The sequence below is a fragment of the Sander lucioperca genome, chromosome 24, assembly GCF_008315115.2.
Source record: "Sander lucioperca isolate FBNREF2018 chromosome 24, SLUC_FBN_1.2, whole genome shotgun sequence".
Classification (NCBI taxonomy): Eukaryota; Metazoa; Chordata; class Actinopteri; order Perciformes; family Percidae; genus Sander; species Sander lucioperca.
The window spans coordinates 3,340,463-3,357,611 of NC_050196.1; the positions used below are offsets into that span (position 1 = coordinate 3,340,463).

At 41.3% G+C, this 17,149-nt stretch overlaps 1 protein-coding gene across 5 annotated transcripts in view; it reads left to right on the plus strand.

Moving 5' to 3' along the window:
• dgkza (diacylglycerol kinase, zeta a) overlaps positions 1 to 17,149 on the plus strand; it is a 102,970-nt gene that overhangs the window by 78,459 nt on the left and 7,362 nt on the right. For all 5 annotated transcript variants that reach the window (XM_031302379.2, XM_031302375.2, XM_031302376.2 and 2 more), the window contains 7 exons: positions 1,318 to 1,407; positions 2,666 to 2,722; positions 4,557 to 4,606; positions 8,092 to 8,132; positions 9,504 to 9,624; positions 10,226 to 10,262; positions 10,692 to 10,791. In XM_031302379.2, the coding sequence (XP_031158239.1) occupies positions 1,318 to 1,407; positions 2,666 to 2,722; positions 4,557 to 4,606; positions 8,092 to 8,132; positions 9,504 to 9,624; positions 10,226 to 10,262; positions 10,692 to 10,791 (496 nt within the window). The remainder of the gene's footprint in view (positions 1 to 1,317; positions 1,408 to 2,665; positions 2,723 to 4,556; positions 4,607 to 8,091; positions 8,133 to 9,503; positions 9,625 to 10,225; positions 10,263 to 10,691; positions 10,792 to 17,149) is intronic.

Below are 17,149 nucleotides of genomic sequence, written 5' to 3' on the forward strand. Positions count from 1 at the left end.
TGGGCACACTGCACTGACAGTGTCGCTAAAGTTAATTGACCCTTGCTAACAGCTATGAGTGTAAGAGGCTGGTTTAAAGCCTAGAACTGTATTTACTTTTCGTGTCATCAGAGTATAGTTATCTGGTGTACCGTAGCCATGAACACTTTGATTATCAGCTATTGAAACACAAATGCAAACAGTATGACCATGTGGTAAAATAAACCCTTACAGGATCATAATATTGCCCCTGGCATTTGAGCTGCTGTGTGGATATAAAATGCCAAATGTAAACATATAAGGATTAGCATACATAATAGAAAAGAGGGAATAAATAAAGTAACAGGTACAATGTGAGCATAGGCAGAGCAACACAACCTGCTGATCCTAACATCACTTCCCTTTGGCTATGTGTGAGTGTGCACGCATGTGTGTGTGTGTGTGTGTGTGTGTGTGTGTGTGTGTGTGTGTGTGTGTGTGTGTGTGTGTGAGTGCATGTGTGTTGGCGGGCTGATTTGCAATGCCGAGTGCACTGCGTGGGAGGATGAGGAGGAGAGATGGGCCGAGAGGCAGGGGCAGAGTGAGGGAGGGATGGGTTTAGGAGAAAGATAGTCAGAAAAACAGTGGATGGAGAGAGAAATGCATGTCAGAGCACTTGAGAGTCACACTAATCTACTGTACTTAGACACACGCACACTCTCACACAAACAGTGTAGCAGTTTGCCCACGCAGGGCCAGAGGTGAACGTTATTCCTCCCACTATAATTACCTCTCTCTTTTCTGCTCTCTTTCCCTCTGTCTCTCTGACAAACACACTGAACGACACCTACACACCAAACATTTTGTTTTCTATAATGATTTTGGAGCTGATAGCTTCACATACTGTCAGTTTACACTTCAGCATCAGGTGAAAATCTGTTAAAACAGACACAATCAGGCTCTCAGGGCAGGGAATTTCTGAAATATTAGTGAGGTACTGTATATTTCAGGAAGAAAACTTATTGAATTTGACTAATTCTGGGAGATGCCAGTCTGTAGGTGCGTTTCTGTCCACCTGTTTTTAATGCACATTTTCAATTCGCGCATAAAAAAAACCTGAGTGGAAACGCCGTAACAGATTTAGCGAATAAATGAAACGTGTGTGGTGTTTCCCACAGAATTAGAAGTTTCAGAAGAATTAACAGACCACATTGTTCACATCATCTACAGAACATCACCCATCTATACATTCCTGGGGCTGTCTGGAAGCTGAAGACCTCGTTGAATATATCTGAACTCACTGCAGGAAACATTCAGTCTTGGCTGTTCAGTGACTTTGTTTCCTGTGTTTGGCTGTAGTTCTTCCCAAAGGCAGAGAGTGAACAGTGACAGCTCTGCCACTGAAGCTTTAACACACAACACCACACCTGTGGCAAGCAAACTCAGCAGGTTAGTGTACTCACACACGCACACACTGTATATTGTGTCTTAATGTGCTACTTTAATGTGTTCAAGCTGTTGGTTGTATCTTATTGTTTTTATTAGCAAACTAGAAAGGCACTCGGAAAAGACAGACCTCCGCCGAGACATGCCCTATCTCACAATGTTAATGCAGTGGGAATTTTCCTACTCATTTTTCCAATTATTCTGACACCACATACTGCAAATGCTGCTCTTGGCCCATGCTACATTCTTCCACAAAGTTTCATTATAATCTGGTCAGTAGTTGTTTTTTGTAATTCTGCTGACAGACAAACCAACAAACAGACTAACCAAGCCGAAAAACATGACCTCCTTAGCGAAAGACACTACATAAGTACAATAACACTTACACAATGGGTGATTTGACAAGTAGACATGACAGAACAAAACACACATTATTCACATACAATGGCCAGCAAACAGAGACTTAAAGGGATAGTTAGAATTTTTTGAAGTGGGGTTGTATGAGGTGCTTATACACAGTGTACCTACAGTAGATGGCGGTTGGCATGGTTTGGAGAAGCAGGAAGGAGGAGCACGGAAGCTAGGCAATACACTGCTATGGATGGGGGCAGCAGCAAAACATATTTTAGCCACATATAAGTAGCACTTCAAAAAATCTGAACTATTCCTTTATGTATAGCTTGAAACTGATGTAACAGGACTTTAGTTCTTGTATTGAGATGGGATCTGAGGAAGAGGGCAATCTATTATGTGTGGTTATAAGTTTGTGTGTTTGATGGTTGCATGTAATACATTTAATTACTTTATTAGTCTGCTAAATACTAAGGGTGAGCCAGGGATTCCTGTCAAACAAGTACTTGTTACGGATAATCCAAGACCAGAATCTTTAAAATCTCAAAAACAGGCCACTATTAAACTTTTCCCTTAAATATGTTGCTCTTTATATTCTTTGTGGGGAAAAAAAGAAAAACAGGCGTTATACTGTACGTATACTACTCTGCTCAGGCCAACACAGCACCAATGTTTAGCTCTATGTTTAAACCTCTTACATAGAGAATTGACACATTGCAAAGACCAGCTCAAATACAGGCTCAATACCAGATGTCATTATCAAGTGTACTCAAAATAACAGTGAGCCCTTTATGTCAAATTCATACTCTAAATGGGTTATTATGTTGTATTTTATATTTTTCTTATCATTGAATGCATTTTCCTGTGCTTCTTGTTTGTCATTATGCTGTTACTCTTTTGTATTTTGCAGGGCAGGTTGCATCCATCGTTCCAACACCACTGCTGCTGATTTTAAACCAAGACTGAGGTCAGTATATTTACAAAGACATATTTGGACTGTTATTTAAATCAACAAATCATCAACAAAACTATAGAAATTAAATTATATTTAAAAATTATAATTATATATAAATTATCTCTTTTATGTGAATAGGGTACCACCAGCTGTCAATACAATACATTTCAAAGCAAAACATATGGCCGTATGATGAACTTAGACATAGATATGATTTATTGCTGGGCTATTGTTTTGGATTGCATTAGATTGCACAAATATATCCAACTGACAGTGTTTGAGGTTGTACTCCACTCATATATTTAATCACATACAGTTTCTACTTTAGGTTCTTCTAAAAAGTTAATTAAAGATACAAAAAGCAGCTTTCTCAGTATGGACCAATACCCTTAGCAGCTTCGTCACTGATGGCTTTTGTCCTCTTATCACTAACTTGTAGCATTGATTAAGCTAAAACATGCAAACAAGCAACGTTACAGGCCAAGGTGTGAAAAGGCTGCCACAAGAACTATGATGTGATTTAGCGTGGTCTGTTGTCGGCGGTTTGAGGAGTCTCTTTGTCATATGTTCTACTTAGAGTTTCCATTCATTAACAACTCCTACGCATAGTTCTCGTGATATTGTCAGTTTGAGTCTTGATGTCACATTCCTCTGCTCATTAAAACATATGGGACTCATTTAAGCAAAACGGTACTCTGCTCATTAAACCACTATTGCACTGACAAAAGGAGTACATGCAGTTTTTTCTTTACCCTAAACTTGCCAGTCTACTTTTCTGTGTGGGTCACATCCCATGTTTATTTAGAAAATAATTTTTATCTGTATGTATTTCCACCAGGTTATCTGCACAGTAAAATGTTTAACAGTATTTTTTTTAATTAAATGACGTGAAACATTGTTACTTCAGGACCACTGACAAAATCTTACAATCTGGGTCCTAACATGCCATTTGTACGTTTCTGTGTATTCAAACTACAACACAGATGATGTAGAATTATTTTATTGACAACTCATTCTCTCTGTCACATCAGTCACTTCGTCCATTGTATTTTTACAATTGTTATTATTATATATTATATGACATTATAAAATATAATTATATTCAAATGTGATTCCCATTTGTACGACTAGACAAATCGTAATAGACAAATCTCATGGAAAGAACTTAAACTACCAGTGCGTTAGTCTGTTTCTCAATACTTTCTGACTTCCCTATCCAGTGCAACAGTATGGCCCCATGATATATTTTAAATTTGTTGTTTCTGCACTGGACAATGGAGCTCTATGGCACAGAGGAATAAAATGTATCAGGCTTTGATACACACCTCATACCTTTTTGGGAGGATGCACTCATGTTGTTTGGCTCTGCACAGTGCACATTGGATTTTTTTATTATATGAAAACCTACCTTAACCTTTAACTTTTACATCCACTGCTGATGTAGGCATGCACTGTCACATATCCACAGTGTATGTTTTGGTCTGCTCTTAAACATTCAACATCTACAATACATACAGCATAGAAGATTAATCAGAAAAATCAGACACAGGTTTATTGCAAAGTATGTTTTCACATACAAGGAATTGGCCTCTGTGTGTGGGTGCACAACAATAAAAATAGTAAGAGAAAATAAAAATAGATAATAATAATAAATGTCAATACATATGAATATAATTAAACAAAAGACAGCCACGTGTGTTTGTGTTTGTGGTTGTTTGCTTTGTTGATTGTTGCTGTGTGTTTTTGAAAGTGCGAATTATAGATGTTTTAACATTGTAAATGTAGAGTGAACAGAAACAGTAAGTGGTTGAACAGCTCTTCTGTCTGTTTTGATCTCTTTGTCCAGACAGGAAAAGTGCCAAAAGACAAGTGAAACGGAGAGGGAGCGAGAACAAGGTAATACACGCATGCACGCACGCACGCACGCACACACGCACGCACGCACGCACGCACGCACGCACGCACGCACGCACGCACGCACGCAAAGATTAAACATTAAACGTTGAGCCATTCAACAACCATGTATTTTGTAGCTACATACTTTTGAAACATTATACCTAGCCCTAACAAAACAAACTAAAATAACAAGAACACTAAAAGTGATTATATAAAAACTAAAACTCAACCTCAACCTTTAAAACTAAATCTGAAAATTTAAACTAAACTAAAACTAGCAAACGCAGGGAAATGTGTGTGTGTGTGTGTGTGTGTGTGTGTGTGTGTGTGACTTCTGTGTCTCCAGACAGACTGTTTCCTTCTGTGACACATATTTTCTCAACCTCTGTCTCCTCACGCTCACTTTGAATGCTGGGGGTTTGGTGTGTGGGAGCCCTGAGCTGTCTTTTTTTGTCAGCTTCACTGTGGTTTTATTCTCTTTGGGAACTTGCATGTTTTCACTTCATGATCTGGTTCATTTTTTTTTTTTTTTTTTTCTTGGCGGTTAGTTTGCGAGCAGTTTTGTGTTTGATTCCAGTTTTGGTGTTTTGCATTGTGAGCTGAACACAACCCAATTCTTGCTGTCAGTAATGTATTTATGGAAATCTTTCCCATTCTGCAACAACGGCAACTAATACAGTAGGGCTGTTATTTCTGAAAGAGACATGTTGAGAGCCAGCTTCTTCAGAGGAAAGTATTCCTAACCCTAACCCTTAAATCAGGGCATTATTACCAAATCTTGAGAGGATTCAAAATTAAGTAATAATACCAGTGTCACCTTCAGGCTCCTTACTGTATATTTCAGTTCATATTGTCCTTTAGTGGTACACACTGTATTACCAAACAAATTTGCAGTTAATCAAAGTACCACAAATTTGCAATACTGTGAACGAGGAGCCCCAGGGCAGTTGCCAGCTTTGGCCAGTTTGTAATCCAGCCTTGCATGTATTTCTGAACAGCATGTAATCGCTTGCATCTCTTACGCATGTGGGTGTTGTATTACAGTAAGATAGACTTGAATTTTTTTTAGCTGAAGCGGTTGGCTGCATCATTGCTGCTCCAATGCAGTGTTCTCATTGAAATGAATGAGCTGGTTGCGTTTTTTTGACATAGCCCTATTCTCAGTCTGAACAAAGCCATCAGAGAAACTGTTAAGTTTTTTCACTGACTGTATCTGAACGCTTGTTGGATATCGCACTAGCATGATATTCCTTAATTTGCATAATTTGTTTTAAGAAGAACATACATGCATATTCTATTTCTAATGCAGACACCCGTTTTTTATTTCATCCACATCACACACACGCACGCACGCACACGTCACTTGCTCCATTGAACTCTCAGTTTGATGCAGTCAACCTGTCTGACCCTTATGGGAGCTGTCTGTCTGTCTGTCTGTGTGTGTGTGTGTGTGTGTGTGTGTGTGAAACGGAGAGGGAGCGAGAACAAGGTAATACGCGCGCACACTCACACACTCTCAATATAAAAACTAAAACTCAACCTCAAAACTAAATCTGAAAATTGAAACTAAACTAAACCTAGCAAACACACTACGAATTTGAAAAGTCAAAACTAAAATTAAATAAAAATGTTATTTAAAATTCAAAATTATTATAACCTCGCTATTGGACACAGAATGTGTGTGTGTACGTGCGTGCGAGAGAGATAGAAAGTGTCCAATTTATAAGTCTGTGTGAGAACGAAAGAGGGGGGCAGGTCTTTGCATAGCCTCTGTGGTTTCATTAATGTCCCCTCCTTTTTCCTCTCCTCTTCTCCTCTCCTCTCTTCTTCTCCTGTCTTACTCTCCTTCTACTCTCATGTCTTAAGACTGGCTCACATTTTCTCTGGTTTACTTAATTCCTTCCCTGGGCTAAATTCATTTAATTCCTACATTCAAAGTGTGTGTTGGGTTTTGTGGTTTGTGTGTTGTTGTTTTTTTGTCTTGCAGCCACAAAAGCTCTTAGAGTTTTGAAGTCTGCTCTCTCTCTCTCTCTCTCTCTCTCTCTCCCTCCCTCTCTCTCTGTCTCCGTCTGTCTCTCTCTCTGTGTCTCTCCCCTATTTCCCTCTCTCTCCCACACTCACACTAAGCCTAACATAACTGGATTAGGACTCAGCTATTTAGAGAGAGAGGGAGTGAGAGTGAGTATTGAGGTCAACCTAATAAACATTCATCTCATATGTCAGCCTGGCTTTAGCCATACATACAGAATGTGTTTTAACCAGTAACTAATGACAATAACATACCGTGTTGTCTGTGTTTGATATGGTTTTGATTAGGGTGTATATTATAAGGATAAGGTTTTCATTGTATGTGTAATTCTATCTGGTACTGCATATACAATTTTAATTCCATAATGTATATTTCCTAGCCTGACATCGCCAGACCAAATAGCAATTGCAAGTTAGCAACCTCAGTTCATTTTCAATTTCCAAGCGCCCCTATCAACAGCCGTAGACCAAAATGCCTCTGGTTGCAGTTGGATAGATGTAAAACCATTCAGAGCAACAAAACATTGCTCTGATTGAGCTGAGCAACGGACAAATGTAAACAGACTACAGCGTTGTCATAGTGTGTTATGTAACTTAGCCAACCTGAAGAGAGGCATCAAGGATGTTAAGCGACCTACAAGAGGAAGATTGAGTCCCACTTCGCCAATAACGACCCAGGGTGGGTGTGGCAGGGCATCCACATCACCAACTACAAGACCAGCAACCACACGACTGTTGACTGTGATGACAGTTTGCTTACACAGCAAATAGGTCTACAGAGGATGCCATCGCCACAGCTCTTCACACTGCACTGACCCACTTTGAACACCAGGGGAGCTATGTGAGGTTGCTCTTCATAGACTTTAGCACTGGGCGGCTGTGGCTCAGGTGGTAGAGCGATCGCCTACCAATTGGAAGGTCGGCGGGCAAGACACTGAACCCTAAATTGCTCCCGATGCTGTGCTTCACCAAACCTTTTTGTAGTTTTATTCTATTGTCATTGTACTAGTCTTGCATTGCCAGACCTTTCTCCACAGCACTGTGTCAGCACTGGAGTATGATCTAGCTACACTGCTTATATATGCTGAGGTAGTGGGAAAAAAACACTATGGCTTGTTTGTATTTCTTTAAACCAATCACAACCATACTGGGTGGGGCTAGGCACCAAATAAAGCAACAGTGGCCTGTCAAAATAGATAGCGGATATAGCGGAAGGGGAGGGGTATTAAATGTCAGGCTTTATTCTAGCATCTGGACATCTGTTTAGCCAGACTATCATTGTAGTAATTAACTGTTAAATAAACCCACACTAATAGCCTTTGCCTGCAGATTTGTGAGGCTGTTTGCATTTTCTTAAACCACATCTTCATTTACATGCTTATAGGAGTTTGTATTGACTCTGAAACAGCTTGACTACCCTTGTCTAATAGTCTCTATCTTTCTCTCATATCTGCTAGAAATGCTGATCGAGTGTGTGAAGAACAAGGACAGGAAGAAGGTGAGTGGCAGTACCATTAATTACCATTAATTGCAAGTGATAGGCTATAATTTGAGAAGAGTAAAGAGTGGTCATTAAACATAGTGTTAGTTAAAGTGTAAGCATGGAGTCTGCTCTCACTCAACATATGGGTACATTTGGGTCCATGTTTTTTTGCTTCTGGACATTATCTTTTTTTTCAAATAAATGGAATCTGCAAAATGTCCAGACTGGGGATGGCTGCCTAAATCAATGAAATGTATGTATTATAGAGAGTGTAAGAAGAGTAAGATGCATTAGGAGCATCATGGGAGGACATTTTAGGACTTAATTGGGCCTGCTGGGAGCTCTCACAAAATGAGGGAGTCTTTAAAATCGCAGTAAAAAATATTGATCTATTAAAGCTTTAGTGCGTAATTTTTTTTTTATTAATGAACATCCATTACATTCAAGCCATTACCAAAAGAGTTGATACAAAGCTAATTAAGACTATCAGCTCCACAAAACTCTCTCTGTATTTCTCAGTATGGCTATGTTCAGAAACTGGTGTCTTCCTTCGACTTTCACGCGTAGAAAATCAAGTGAAGATGATTACCTCTTCTGAAGAGTCCATCATGTTTTTATAATCCTCTGTGTCCTCTTTGGCTACTAGCAACTGTGTCATTACTTAGAATTCACACAGAAATTACTAGGGACACAGAAACTATGCACTATAGCTTTAACAATGGATTCAATTACAATATGTAATGTGAAAGGTGTCAGTTGTGACAAACCACAGAGAATTATTACTAACTCTGCAGTTTCCCTCAGCTCTGCATAATGTTTGAGCCTCTTTCAGTTCACTGTTTTGGTGTTCCAGACTGCAAACCCCACTCTCATCAACCTGGTCTCCAGCAGCAGCTGTTTTCAATGAAAAAGCGCTGATAAACCCACTGTACACTACCTGATCAGCACCAGACAGCAGACTAGACAGCCAGGCTAGCTAGTGAGCATAGTGGAGCATTTAGCTGCTAAAGAGGCAGCTATTATTCTCAGGAGTTGGTGTAGACCAAACCAGATGTAAGAGAGAGAATGTTTGACTTAACATTCATCACGTAGTCACAAACACAACTCTGTATAAATGCTAATGTTGCTCTGTGACCGCATAATGTGTAAATAAGCAATTGTTCGTCAACACATTTGCCATTTTCAACTTTATAAGGTCATAAGTCAGATGGTGTGTTTTTATTCTTGTTCTGCTTCCCCAAAGTGATCAAAAAATCAACTAATGCAGCATTTAGTGAACATACTGTATGCTTCTGTTAATATTTTTTAGTATTCAATCAAAATGTTGCTAGAAATTGCATCTTGTTTTCCAGTTTAAAGCTTATTTAACCCCTATTTCACTAAAAGCTGCAGGAGCTACACCTGAAGGGGGCAGACCTCACAGTGCTGGACTTATCGGGCTGCAGTTTGCTGTACCATGCTGTCGGTACAGGAAGCAAAGAGATGGTCCGCTATATCCTTGACAATGGTAACTGTAGCATATATGTTGTTATTAAATTAGATTAAGTGAAATTGTAATGTAATTTGAATACATACAGGCTTCTGGACCTGCATGGGAGATGTCAGAGTAAACCATAGTTCAAGTTTCCTTTAGTTTTAAAATGTGCATTTGGCATTTAAAGTCATGGTTAAATCATTAAAAAAAATGTCAGTACTTACTACTAGTATGAGTCAGAATGAGAATTCAGGTCACAGATGTGATATTTGTTTAGATGTACAGATGTGAAGATATCATGACATTTGGAAAATATAATTGTGAAATTATTGAAAAGGCAATGTACAATCTGTTATACAGTAGCTAGGAATTAACATTTTAACAACATAATTACAGGTATGGTATATAAAGCACATTCTTTTAAAGTATTATTTGTTACCCATCTCAGTTGCCACTGTGATAAGAAGAATGAATTCAGTTTGTGAAAAAAAATTATATTTTTTATTTGAGTTCACAGAAAACCTGTGAACATAGACAAATATTTTTGATTGACTGTGTAGTGTGTCATTGGTACTCAGAGGTAAATCTGGTCTGTCTCTCTGCAGTAATCTTATTTCATCTGTTTGTTTTTCAGCTCCAAGTGACCTGCTTGATGTCACAGAAAAACTACAGTAAGTACAGTCATGGGTGCCTTTATCACAACCAAACCATTCAACGATTCAATATTAAAGTTGGATTCAACAGATTATAAAGGGTATACAGTTTTTGATTTGGTTTTAATCCATTGATGATCCTGTGACCAAAAAAAAAAGAAGGTATCACCGTGGGTGACACAGTGTGGCTGAGAAAATGTTGTAAAACTCTGAAACTTTGTTCTGTGAGTGTAGCACCAGCTTTGAAGTTGTTTCACTGGGCTCTGGTCTGTCTATATGTGCTGGGCATCCTAAAAAGTGTATAAAATGTGAAAGAGAATAAACATAAGAAACCAAACAAAAGCCATGGGGTGCCTGATAATCAATGGTGGTTGACTCTCAGAAGATAAGACTTGCTGTTATCTCATGCTCGCTCTCTCCCTCTCCCTCTGTACTCTGGATCACCAGTGGGGAGACAGTTCTTCATCTAGCTGCATCTCTATGCCACAGGACTATCTGTCATTATCTGGTAGAAGCAGGAGCCTCACTGATGAAAACAGACCTACAGGTAAGTTCTGTACACACACGTGTATGTGTGAGTCCAATATTTACAGTACACCATTTAGTCAGCTGCACTGATTTCACGTCAACATTTTAACTGACTTTAAATGCATAATATCACAAACACTTTACTGGAAATCACTATTTTCACTCCCATGCTTAAAAATCTCATTTTAAACCGCTATTTCTAATTTTCCAACCGATTAGAAAGTTTAAAAAAAACAAAAACAAACAAAAACAAAACTGATGCATTCCTGTTTTGTCCAGATCAGACCCTGGACAACTTTTGACTGTGTTCTGCTCATTTCAAAATGGCCACACTGAATCTTCCTAGATGGGAACTAATTTTTCCGATTATTCCGACACCACATGAATGCAGCACAAACGCCCTATCTCGCAATGTTAACGAAAATGACAAATAATTTGTGTATCCGTTCCGTGATTCCAATCCACTCCAAAATGTAATAGGCTCTTCCTTAGCCCATGCTACACCCTTTCCACCAAGTTTCATGAACTTCGAGGCGGTGTCCTCATTTATGGATCTTGGTGGCCTGAGGGTAGAAGCTCCTCCTGAGCCTCTCAGTGCTGGCCTGCTTTATCTGGTACCGTGTTTCCGACCTTAACAGGGAGTGGTGGTTATGATTCTCTTAGCCTTATTCGTGCACTGCGTGGTGTAAATATCCTTTAGGCAGGGTAGGGCACCGCTTAATGTATGTTTAGCTGAACAAACCACTCTTTGTAGGGCCTTTGTAGGGACTCCAGTGGCTCAGGTCCGCTGCTTCTTTCAGGTAGGCCTTTTCATTGTTGTTTGTGATCAGGCCCAACACAGCTGTGTCGTAAGCAAACTTGATGATGGTGTTGGATTCGGAAGTGGCTACACAGTCATGTGCGTACAGGGAGTAAAGCAGGAGACTCGAAACATAGCCCTGGGCTGCTCTGGGGCCTTTCTCATTTCCCAAGTTTGTACCTCTTCGTCTCCTCGATCCTCCGGCTTGTGACCCGGAAATCATACTCAGCGCGCCATGTTGAAGGACGTCCCATTTCCTAAAATGCTCATCGAGGAGTGAGGATCGAGGATCAAGGAGGCTCCTCGGAGGAGTTATAATCAAGGACACACCGATGTATCCTCTGCGGAAGTCTTTTCACCTGTGGCATGTAAACAAAGAGGCGCGAGAGGAGGAAAGAGAGAGGAAAAAGGGAGAGTGACAATTTCCGCGGCCCTGTGGTTAATCTAACGTTAGGGATCGGCCCTGTTGGATCATACAAATTAACATTCTGATATTTCAGAATTATTTCAGAAGTAAAATGTCTAGTTCTGTTTCCTCTGTGAAGTTTATAACCAAAGTTAGTTTTGCTGCTTAAATGTCGGTCGATATCAGCTACAGTGACATTACTGCCCACATTGGAAGCGTTTACAAGGAGCATCTCTAATCAGTGAAGTAAATTGTTATAGAAAAGACTCAAACATTAAAACAATACAATATTATAAAAGCAACGCAGCCTACAGGGACAGTAGAGGGGCAGGAAAACATCCATGCGGGTCCCTAAATCGGAGAAAATAATTCATTCAGGTGGGTGCAGGGTGGATGATTTTAAGCTTACAGGCGGATTCGGATGAAGAGCTGATCCAGGCATTAATAATAAATAGATAGTGTGTTTGTGTGTATATAATATACTGTAGCCTATATATTTGTATAGTTCTTTTCATACAAACATTTGGAGTGTTTTACACTAAAAGAGCCTGTTTATGTAGGCTATAGGCTTTTATAAATATATATATTTGTGTGTGTGTGTGTGTGTGTGTGTGTGTGTGTGTGTTAAATACAACAAATAAAAATGTATGACGTACATTCTTATCACATTTTGCCACGTTGAGAATTGAATTCAAAGTAAATATATAGATGTTGTCTTGAACACTTCTGCTCCTCTAACAGAGAACATAAAATACAGCGTATGACAAAACAATGGACTAATGCAGTGGTGCTGCACGTCATATTTATTGACGTCCCTTTTAATGACAGCTGCAAGGCAAAGATATATTGTGTTTGTTAATTGCCTGTTGCCTTGACTCCTCTCTCCTCGAGTCTCATCCTCGACTCCTCGGCTCGGATCTCCTGTTGGCGGGACTACGACGCGAGGAGAGGAATTGAGGAGATGAATTGGGGATGCACAAACCGGGAATTGGGAAAGGGCTCTGGTGTTAAGGATGAGGGTGGAAGAGGTGTGTCTGCCCACCCTCACCACCTGGGAAGTCAGGAAGTCAAGGATCCACATGCACAGTGAGGTGTTTAGTCCCAGGTCCTTGAGCATTGTGATGAGCCTGGAGGGAACTATGGTGTTAAACATTGTAATATTAACGGCAATCTTACATTGCATATTTAAACATTATAATACCCATTTTTGACTTTGGTGTTTACCACATTTAAATATTCTTCTGTCTAGTCTATTATTGTTCTCATCAAGGACATATCACACTTCTCCACAGCCTGGCAATTCAGACTCCATCAATCTATAGGGCTCCCTCTGCATATGTCTCCCCATATCATCCAGATGTGCTTATGAATATATTAATTCCTGGAGTAGCCCCATGGGTGCATGTACGTACTGAAAAACAGTCTGTTAATAAAACATGGATCTGTGACATCTCCAGAAGGTCTTCTTCTATACCCACAAAATCAAAAGCCGCAAAGGAGGTAGAACTGAGCTGAGTTGACACAAGCAAGTGGCAACCACCATGGCTGTAGCAATCACTGTAAATCAAGCACTCCCAAATGTATCTTTGTGTATGCTTAAATATGTTTTCAACATCCTTAAAGAGACCTAGGAGTAGAGCCGCTGCTCCTTTGAAAGGAGCCAGCTGAGGTGGTTCGAGGATCTGGTAAGGAGATTGGGCGCCTCCCTAGGGAGGTGTTCCAGGCATGTCCAGCTGAGGGGAGGCCTTGGGGAAGACCCAGGAGTAGGTGGAGAGATTATATCTCCACAACCCATTCTCACTCAGCTGGGGATGTCCGCCTCCTTGTTGTCCCTGTGAAGGTTGTCTTTGATGATGATGCTGCCCGCCTTACGCAAGCATCGCTTGTCTTTAATGGCCTTGATGGAGGGGAGTGAGGAACCGATGATGTGTTGGGCAGTTTTCACCACCCTCTGCAGTGCTTTCGGTCGTAGGCAGAGCAGTTGCCATACCAAACTGTGACACAGTTGGTGAGGATGCTCTCGATGGTGCAGCGGTAGAAGTTCACCACGATCTGAGGAGAGAGGTGGACCTTCTTGAGTCTCCTCAGAAAGAAGAGACGGTGGTGAGCCTTCTTGATCAGGGTAGAGGTGTTGAGGGTCCAAGAGAGGTCCTCAGAGATGTGGACACCCAGAAACTTGAAGCTGGTGACACACTCCACCTCAGTCCTGTGAGAATGGGGGTGTGCGTGCTAGCTTTAGACTTCCTGAAGTCCACAATGAGCTCTTTGGTCTTCTTGGTATTGAGAGCCAGATTGTTGTCAGTGCACCACGATGTTAGGTGCTGGACCTCCACCCTGTAGGCCGCCTCATCGTTGTTGCTGATGAGACCAATCATCGTAGTGTCGTCTGCAAACTTGACAATGGTGTTAGAGCCATGTACAGGTGTGCAGTCGTAGGTGAAGAGGGAGTAAAGGAGAGGGCTCAGCAGACATCCCTGTGGTATACCGGTGTTCAGGGTGATGGTTGAGGAGGTGTGATTATCTAACCTAACAGACTATGGTCTGTTGGTTAGGAAGTCCAGAATCCAGTTACAGAGGGAGGTATTGATGCCCAGTTCACTGAGTTTGGTGATCAGTTTGGAGGGGATGATGGCGTTGAATGCTGAACTAAAGTCAATGAACAGCATTCTCACATAGGTGTTGCTATTGTCAAGGTGGGACAGGGGAAAGTGAAGTGCCGTAGAGATGGCATCCTCTGTGCTCCTGTTCTGACGGTAGGCGAATTGGAAGGGGTCCAGTGAGGGTGGTAAGCAGGTCTTGAGATCGGCCAGGACCAGCCTCTCGAAGTACTTCATAATGATGGGGGTGAGTGCAACTGGATGGAAGTCATTAAATATGCTCTAAGAGATGTCACGCGTTTTTTAGGCTACAACATTTTTTGTCACATGCAGCAAACAGGGACGAGCTAGCCTCCATTTTGTTTGACAATACTTTGAACGTCAACAAGAAGTAACATCACCCAACATTGCTTAGAGCACCTTTAAGGCTTGTTGCAGTGGAGTGTTTTGGCACCGGCACAATGGAGGTGGTTTTAAAGCATGCAGGGACAGCTGCCTGGGCTAGTGACAGATTAAATATGTCAGTCCAATCCTCAATCAACTGCACAGCACAGGCCCTGAGTACGCGTCTGGGGATACCATCAGGACTTACATGCATTAGTCCTGCTCAGTGCCACACACACATCAGTGATGGAGAGTGTGAGGGGCTGGTGATCTGCAGAGACCACAGCCTTGATGGCCACCTCCTTGTTGTCCCTATCAAAGCGGCCATAGAAGTGGTTCAGCTCATCAGGCAAGGAGGTGTCGGTGACGGGGGGGGGGGGTGGAGTTAGTAGTTTTGTAATCTGTGATGGCCTGGATGCCTTGCCACATGTGTTGGGGGTCAGAGTTGTTCTTGAAGTGATCCTGAATCCTTAGCCTGTTGCAGTCTATAATCATTCCGTATGTGGTTATCCGCAGCCGCAGTTCATCCATTTTGTTCGCCAGCGAGCGAACATTGGCGAGGAAAAGGCTTGGAAGAGCGAGTCGATGTGGCGTTAGCTTTAGCCTCGCTCGAATTCCACCGCACGACCCCCTGTGGCGACGTTTGCATGTCCGTTTGAAGATCACTCCAGTCGGTGTGGAGATGTTCGGAGGTGTCGTTGGTTTAGCGATGTCGGGTGTACAATATGCACGCTAAACTGTTTTTACCGAAAATACTTGAGATAAACAAGCATATTACAACTAATTCGCAAAATCTGGAGAGACACGGAGCGTTGCGATGCATTCGCACCACCATCTTGTAGCTCTTGTAGCTAAACCTAACTGCATCAAAAATGACGAGAGTAGTCTCGACCCAGTGCGTTAAGATAAAGCGCATTTAGATCTGATGCTAAAGGAGTCTTTTAGCGTCAATAACAACGGCAAAGGTACCTGACCAAGCATCCGTATTTTATTTTATTGGGAGTGAGAATGTGTTGATCTCTAAACTGGCCTGGGAATCCCTTGGGATCCCCCAGTCAGAGCTGGTTAATGTGGAATGGAAAAAGGGAAGTTTGGGGTCCCCAGCTGGAGCTGCTGCCCCCACGACCCTACTTCACATACATAAGCGGTTGAAGATGGATGGATGGATGTTTTTAACTGCTGACCCTGACTGGGAATATTGTCAGGCAGTGAAAGAAACCCTTTGAGAAACACGACTGGCAAGCCCTTTGCAAGGCACCAGCAGTATATGACATTCTCCTTGAAATGCTGACAATTCTAAATATTGTGGGAGTGTCTTGACACACATTTTAAGATCAATTTTTTATTGTTTTTTTTTTTTATATTTTTGAACATTTAGAACAGACAAACACAATTGAACAAGAACAACAACCTTCTCCCACCCCCCACCCTCTGTGGTCTCGAGGAAAGAAAAACAAAGTTATTACAAAAAACAAAAAAACATGAAATAGGAATCACACCTTGCCTAGTCGCTTTCTTCTAATTCTTGTGATGCTGAGGTCATTAGGACTGATACTTGTGCTGCTACGTTTTTCCATAGGTTTATAGTCAATGTCTTGGCTTTGTTAAAGGTGATAGAATGCAAAACCAATTTTACCTTGTCATAGTTGACATAGTTTACAGTTTGGAGGGTAAATAGGACATACATAGAACCTCAAGATCCCATTGACACCCTTTTCCTCTGCAAATCTCACAATTTGAAACTGCTGCTGAAAACGGGCGAATCTCAACAAAGCTAAAAGTTGACGTCAACTCCTCAACTCCTAGTCTTTGTCACGCCCCAACATTTGCATAGGCTACACCACTGACCTGAGGTCAGCTTAGCCTTCTGAATCTAGCTAGGTCACGTAGATCTCCAGAGGTCCGCTATTTAATTACTAAATTCACTTCTGAGACTTTTTTATGCGAGAAATCAACTATGTCAAATATGGGCCGTTTTACGAAAATTGATGGCTAATTGCAAATTTTGTCTGACTGTGTGTCGCAGTTCAGCAGGAGCTCAGCAGGCTAACGTGACAGCGGCTTCATAGATCCCGGTTTGCTGTGAGCTAGATGGATCTCCGTCACGACCCGAAGCCCGCGGCGCTCCATACTTGCGCAAAGTCACCGTTTCTGGGTTACTAGACTACCAAATGCCAAGGCCCTGACGGAG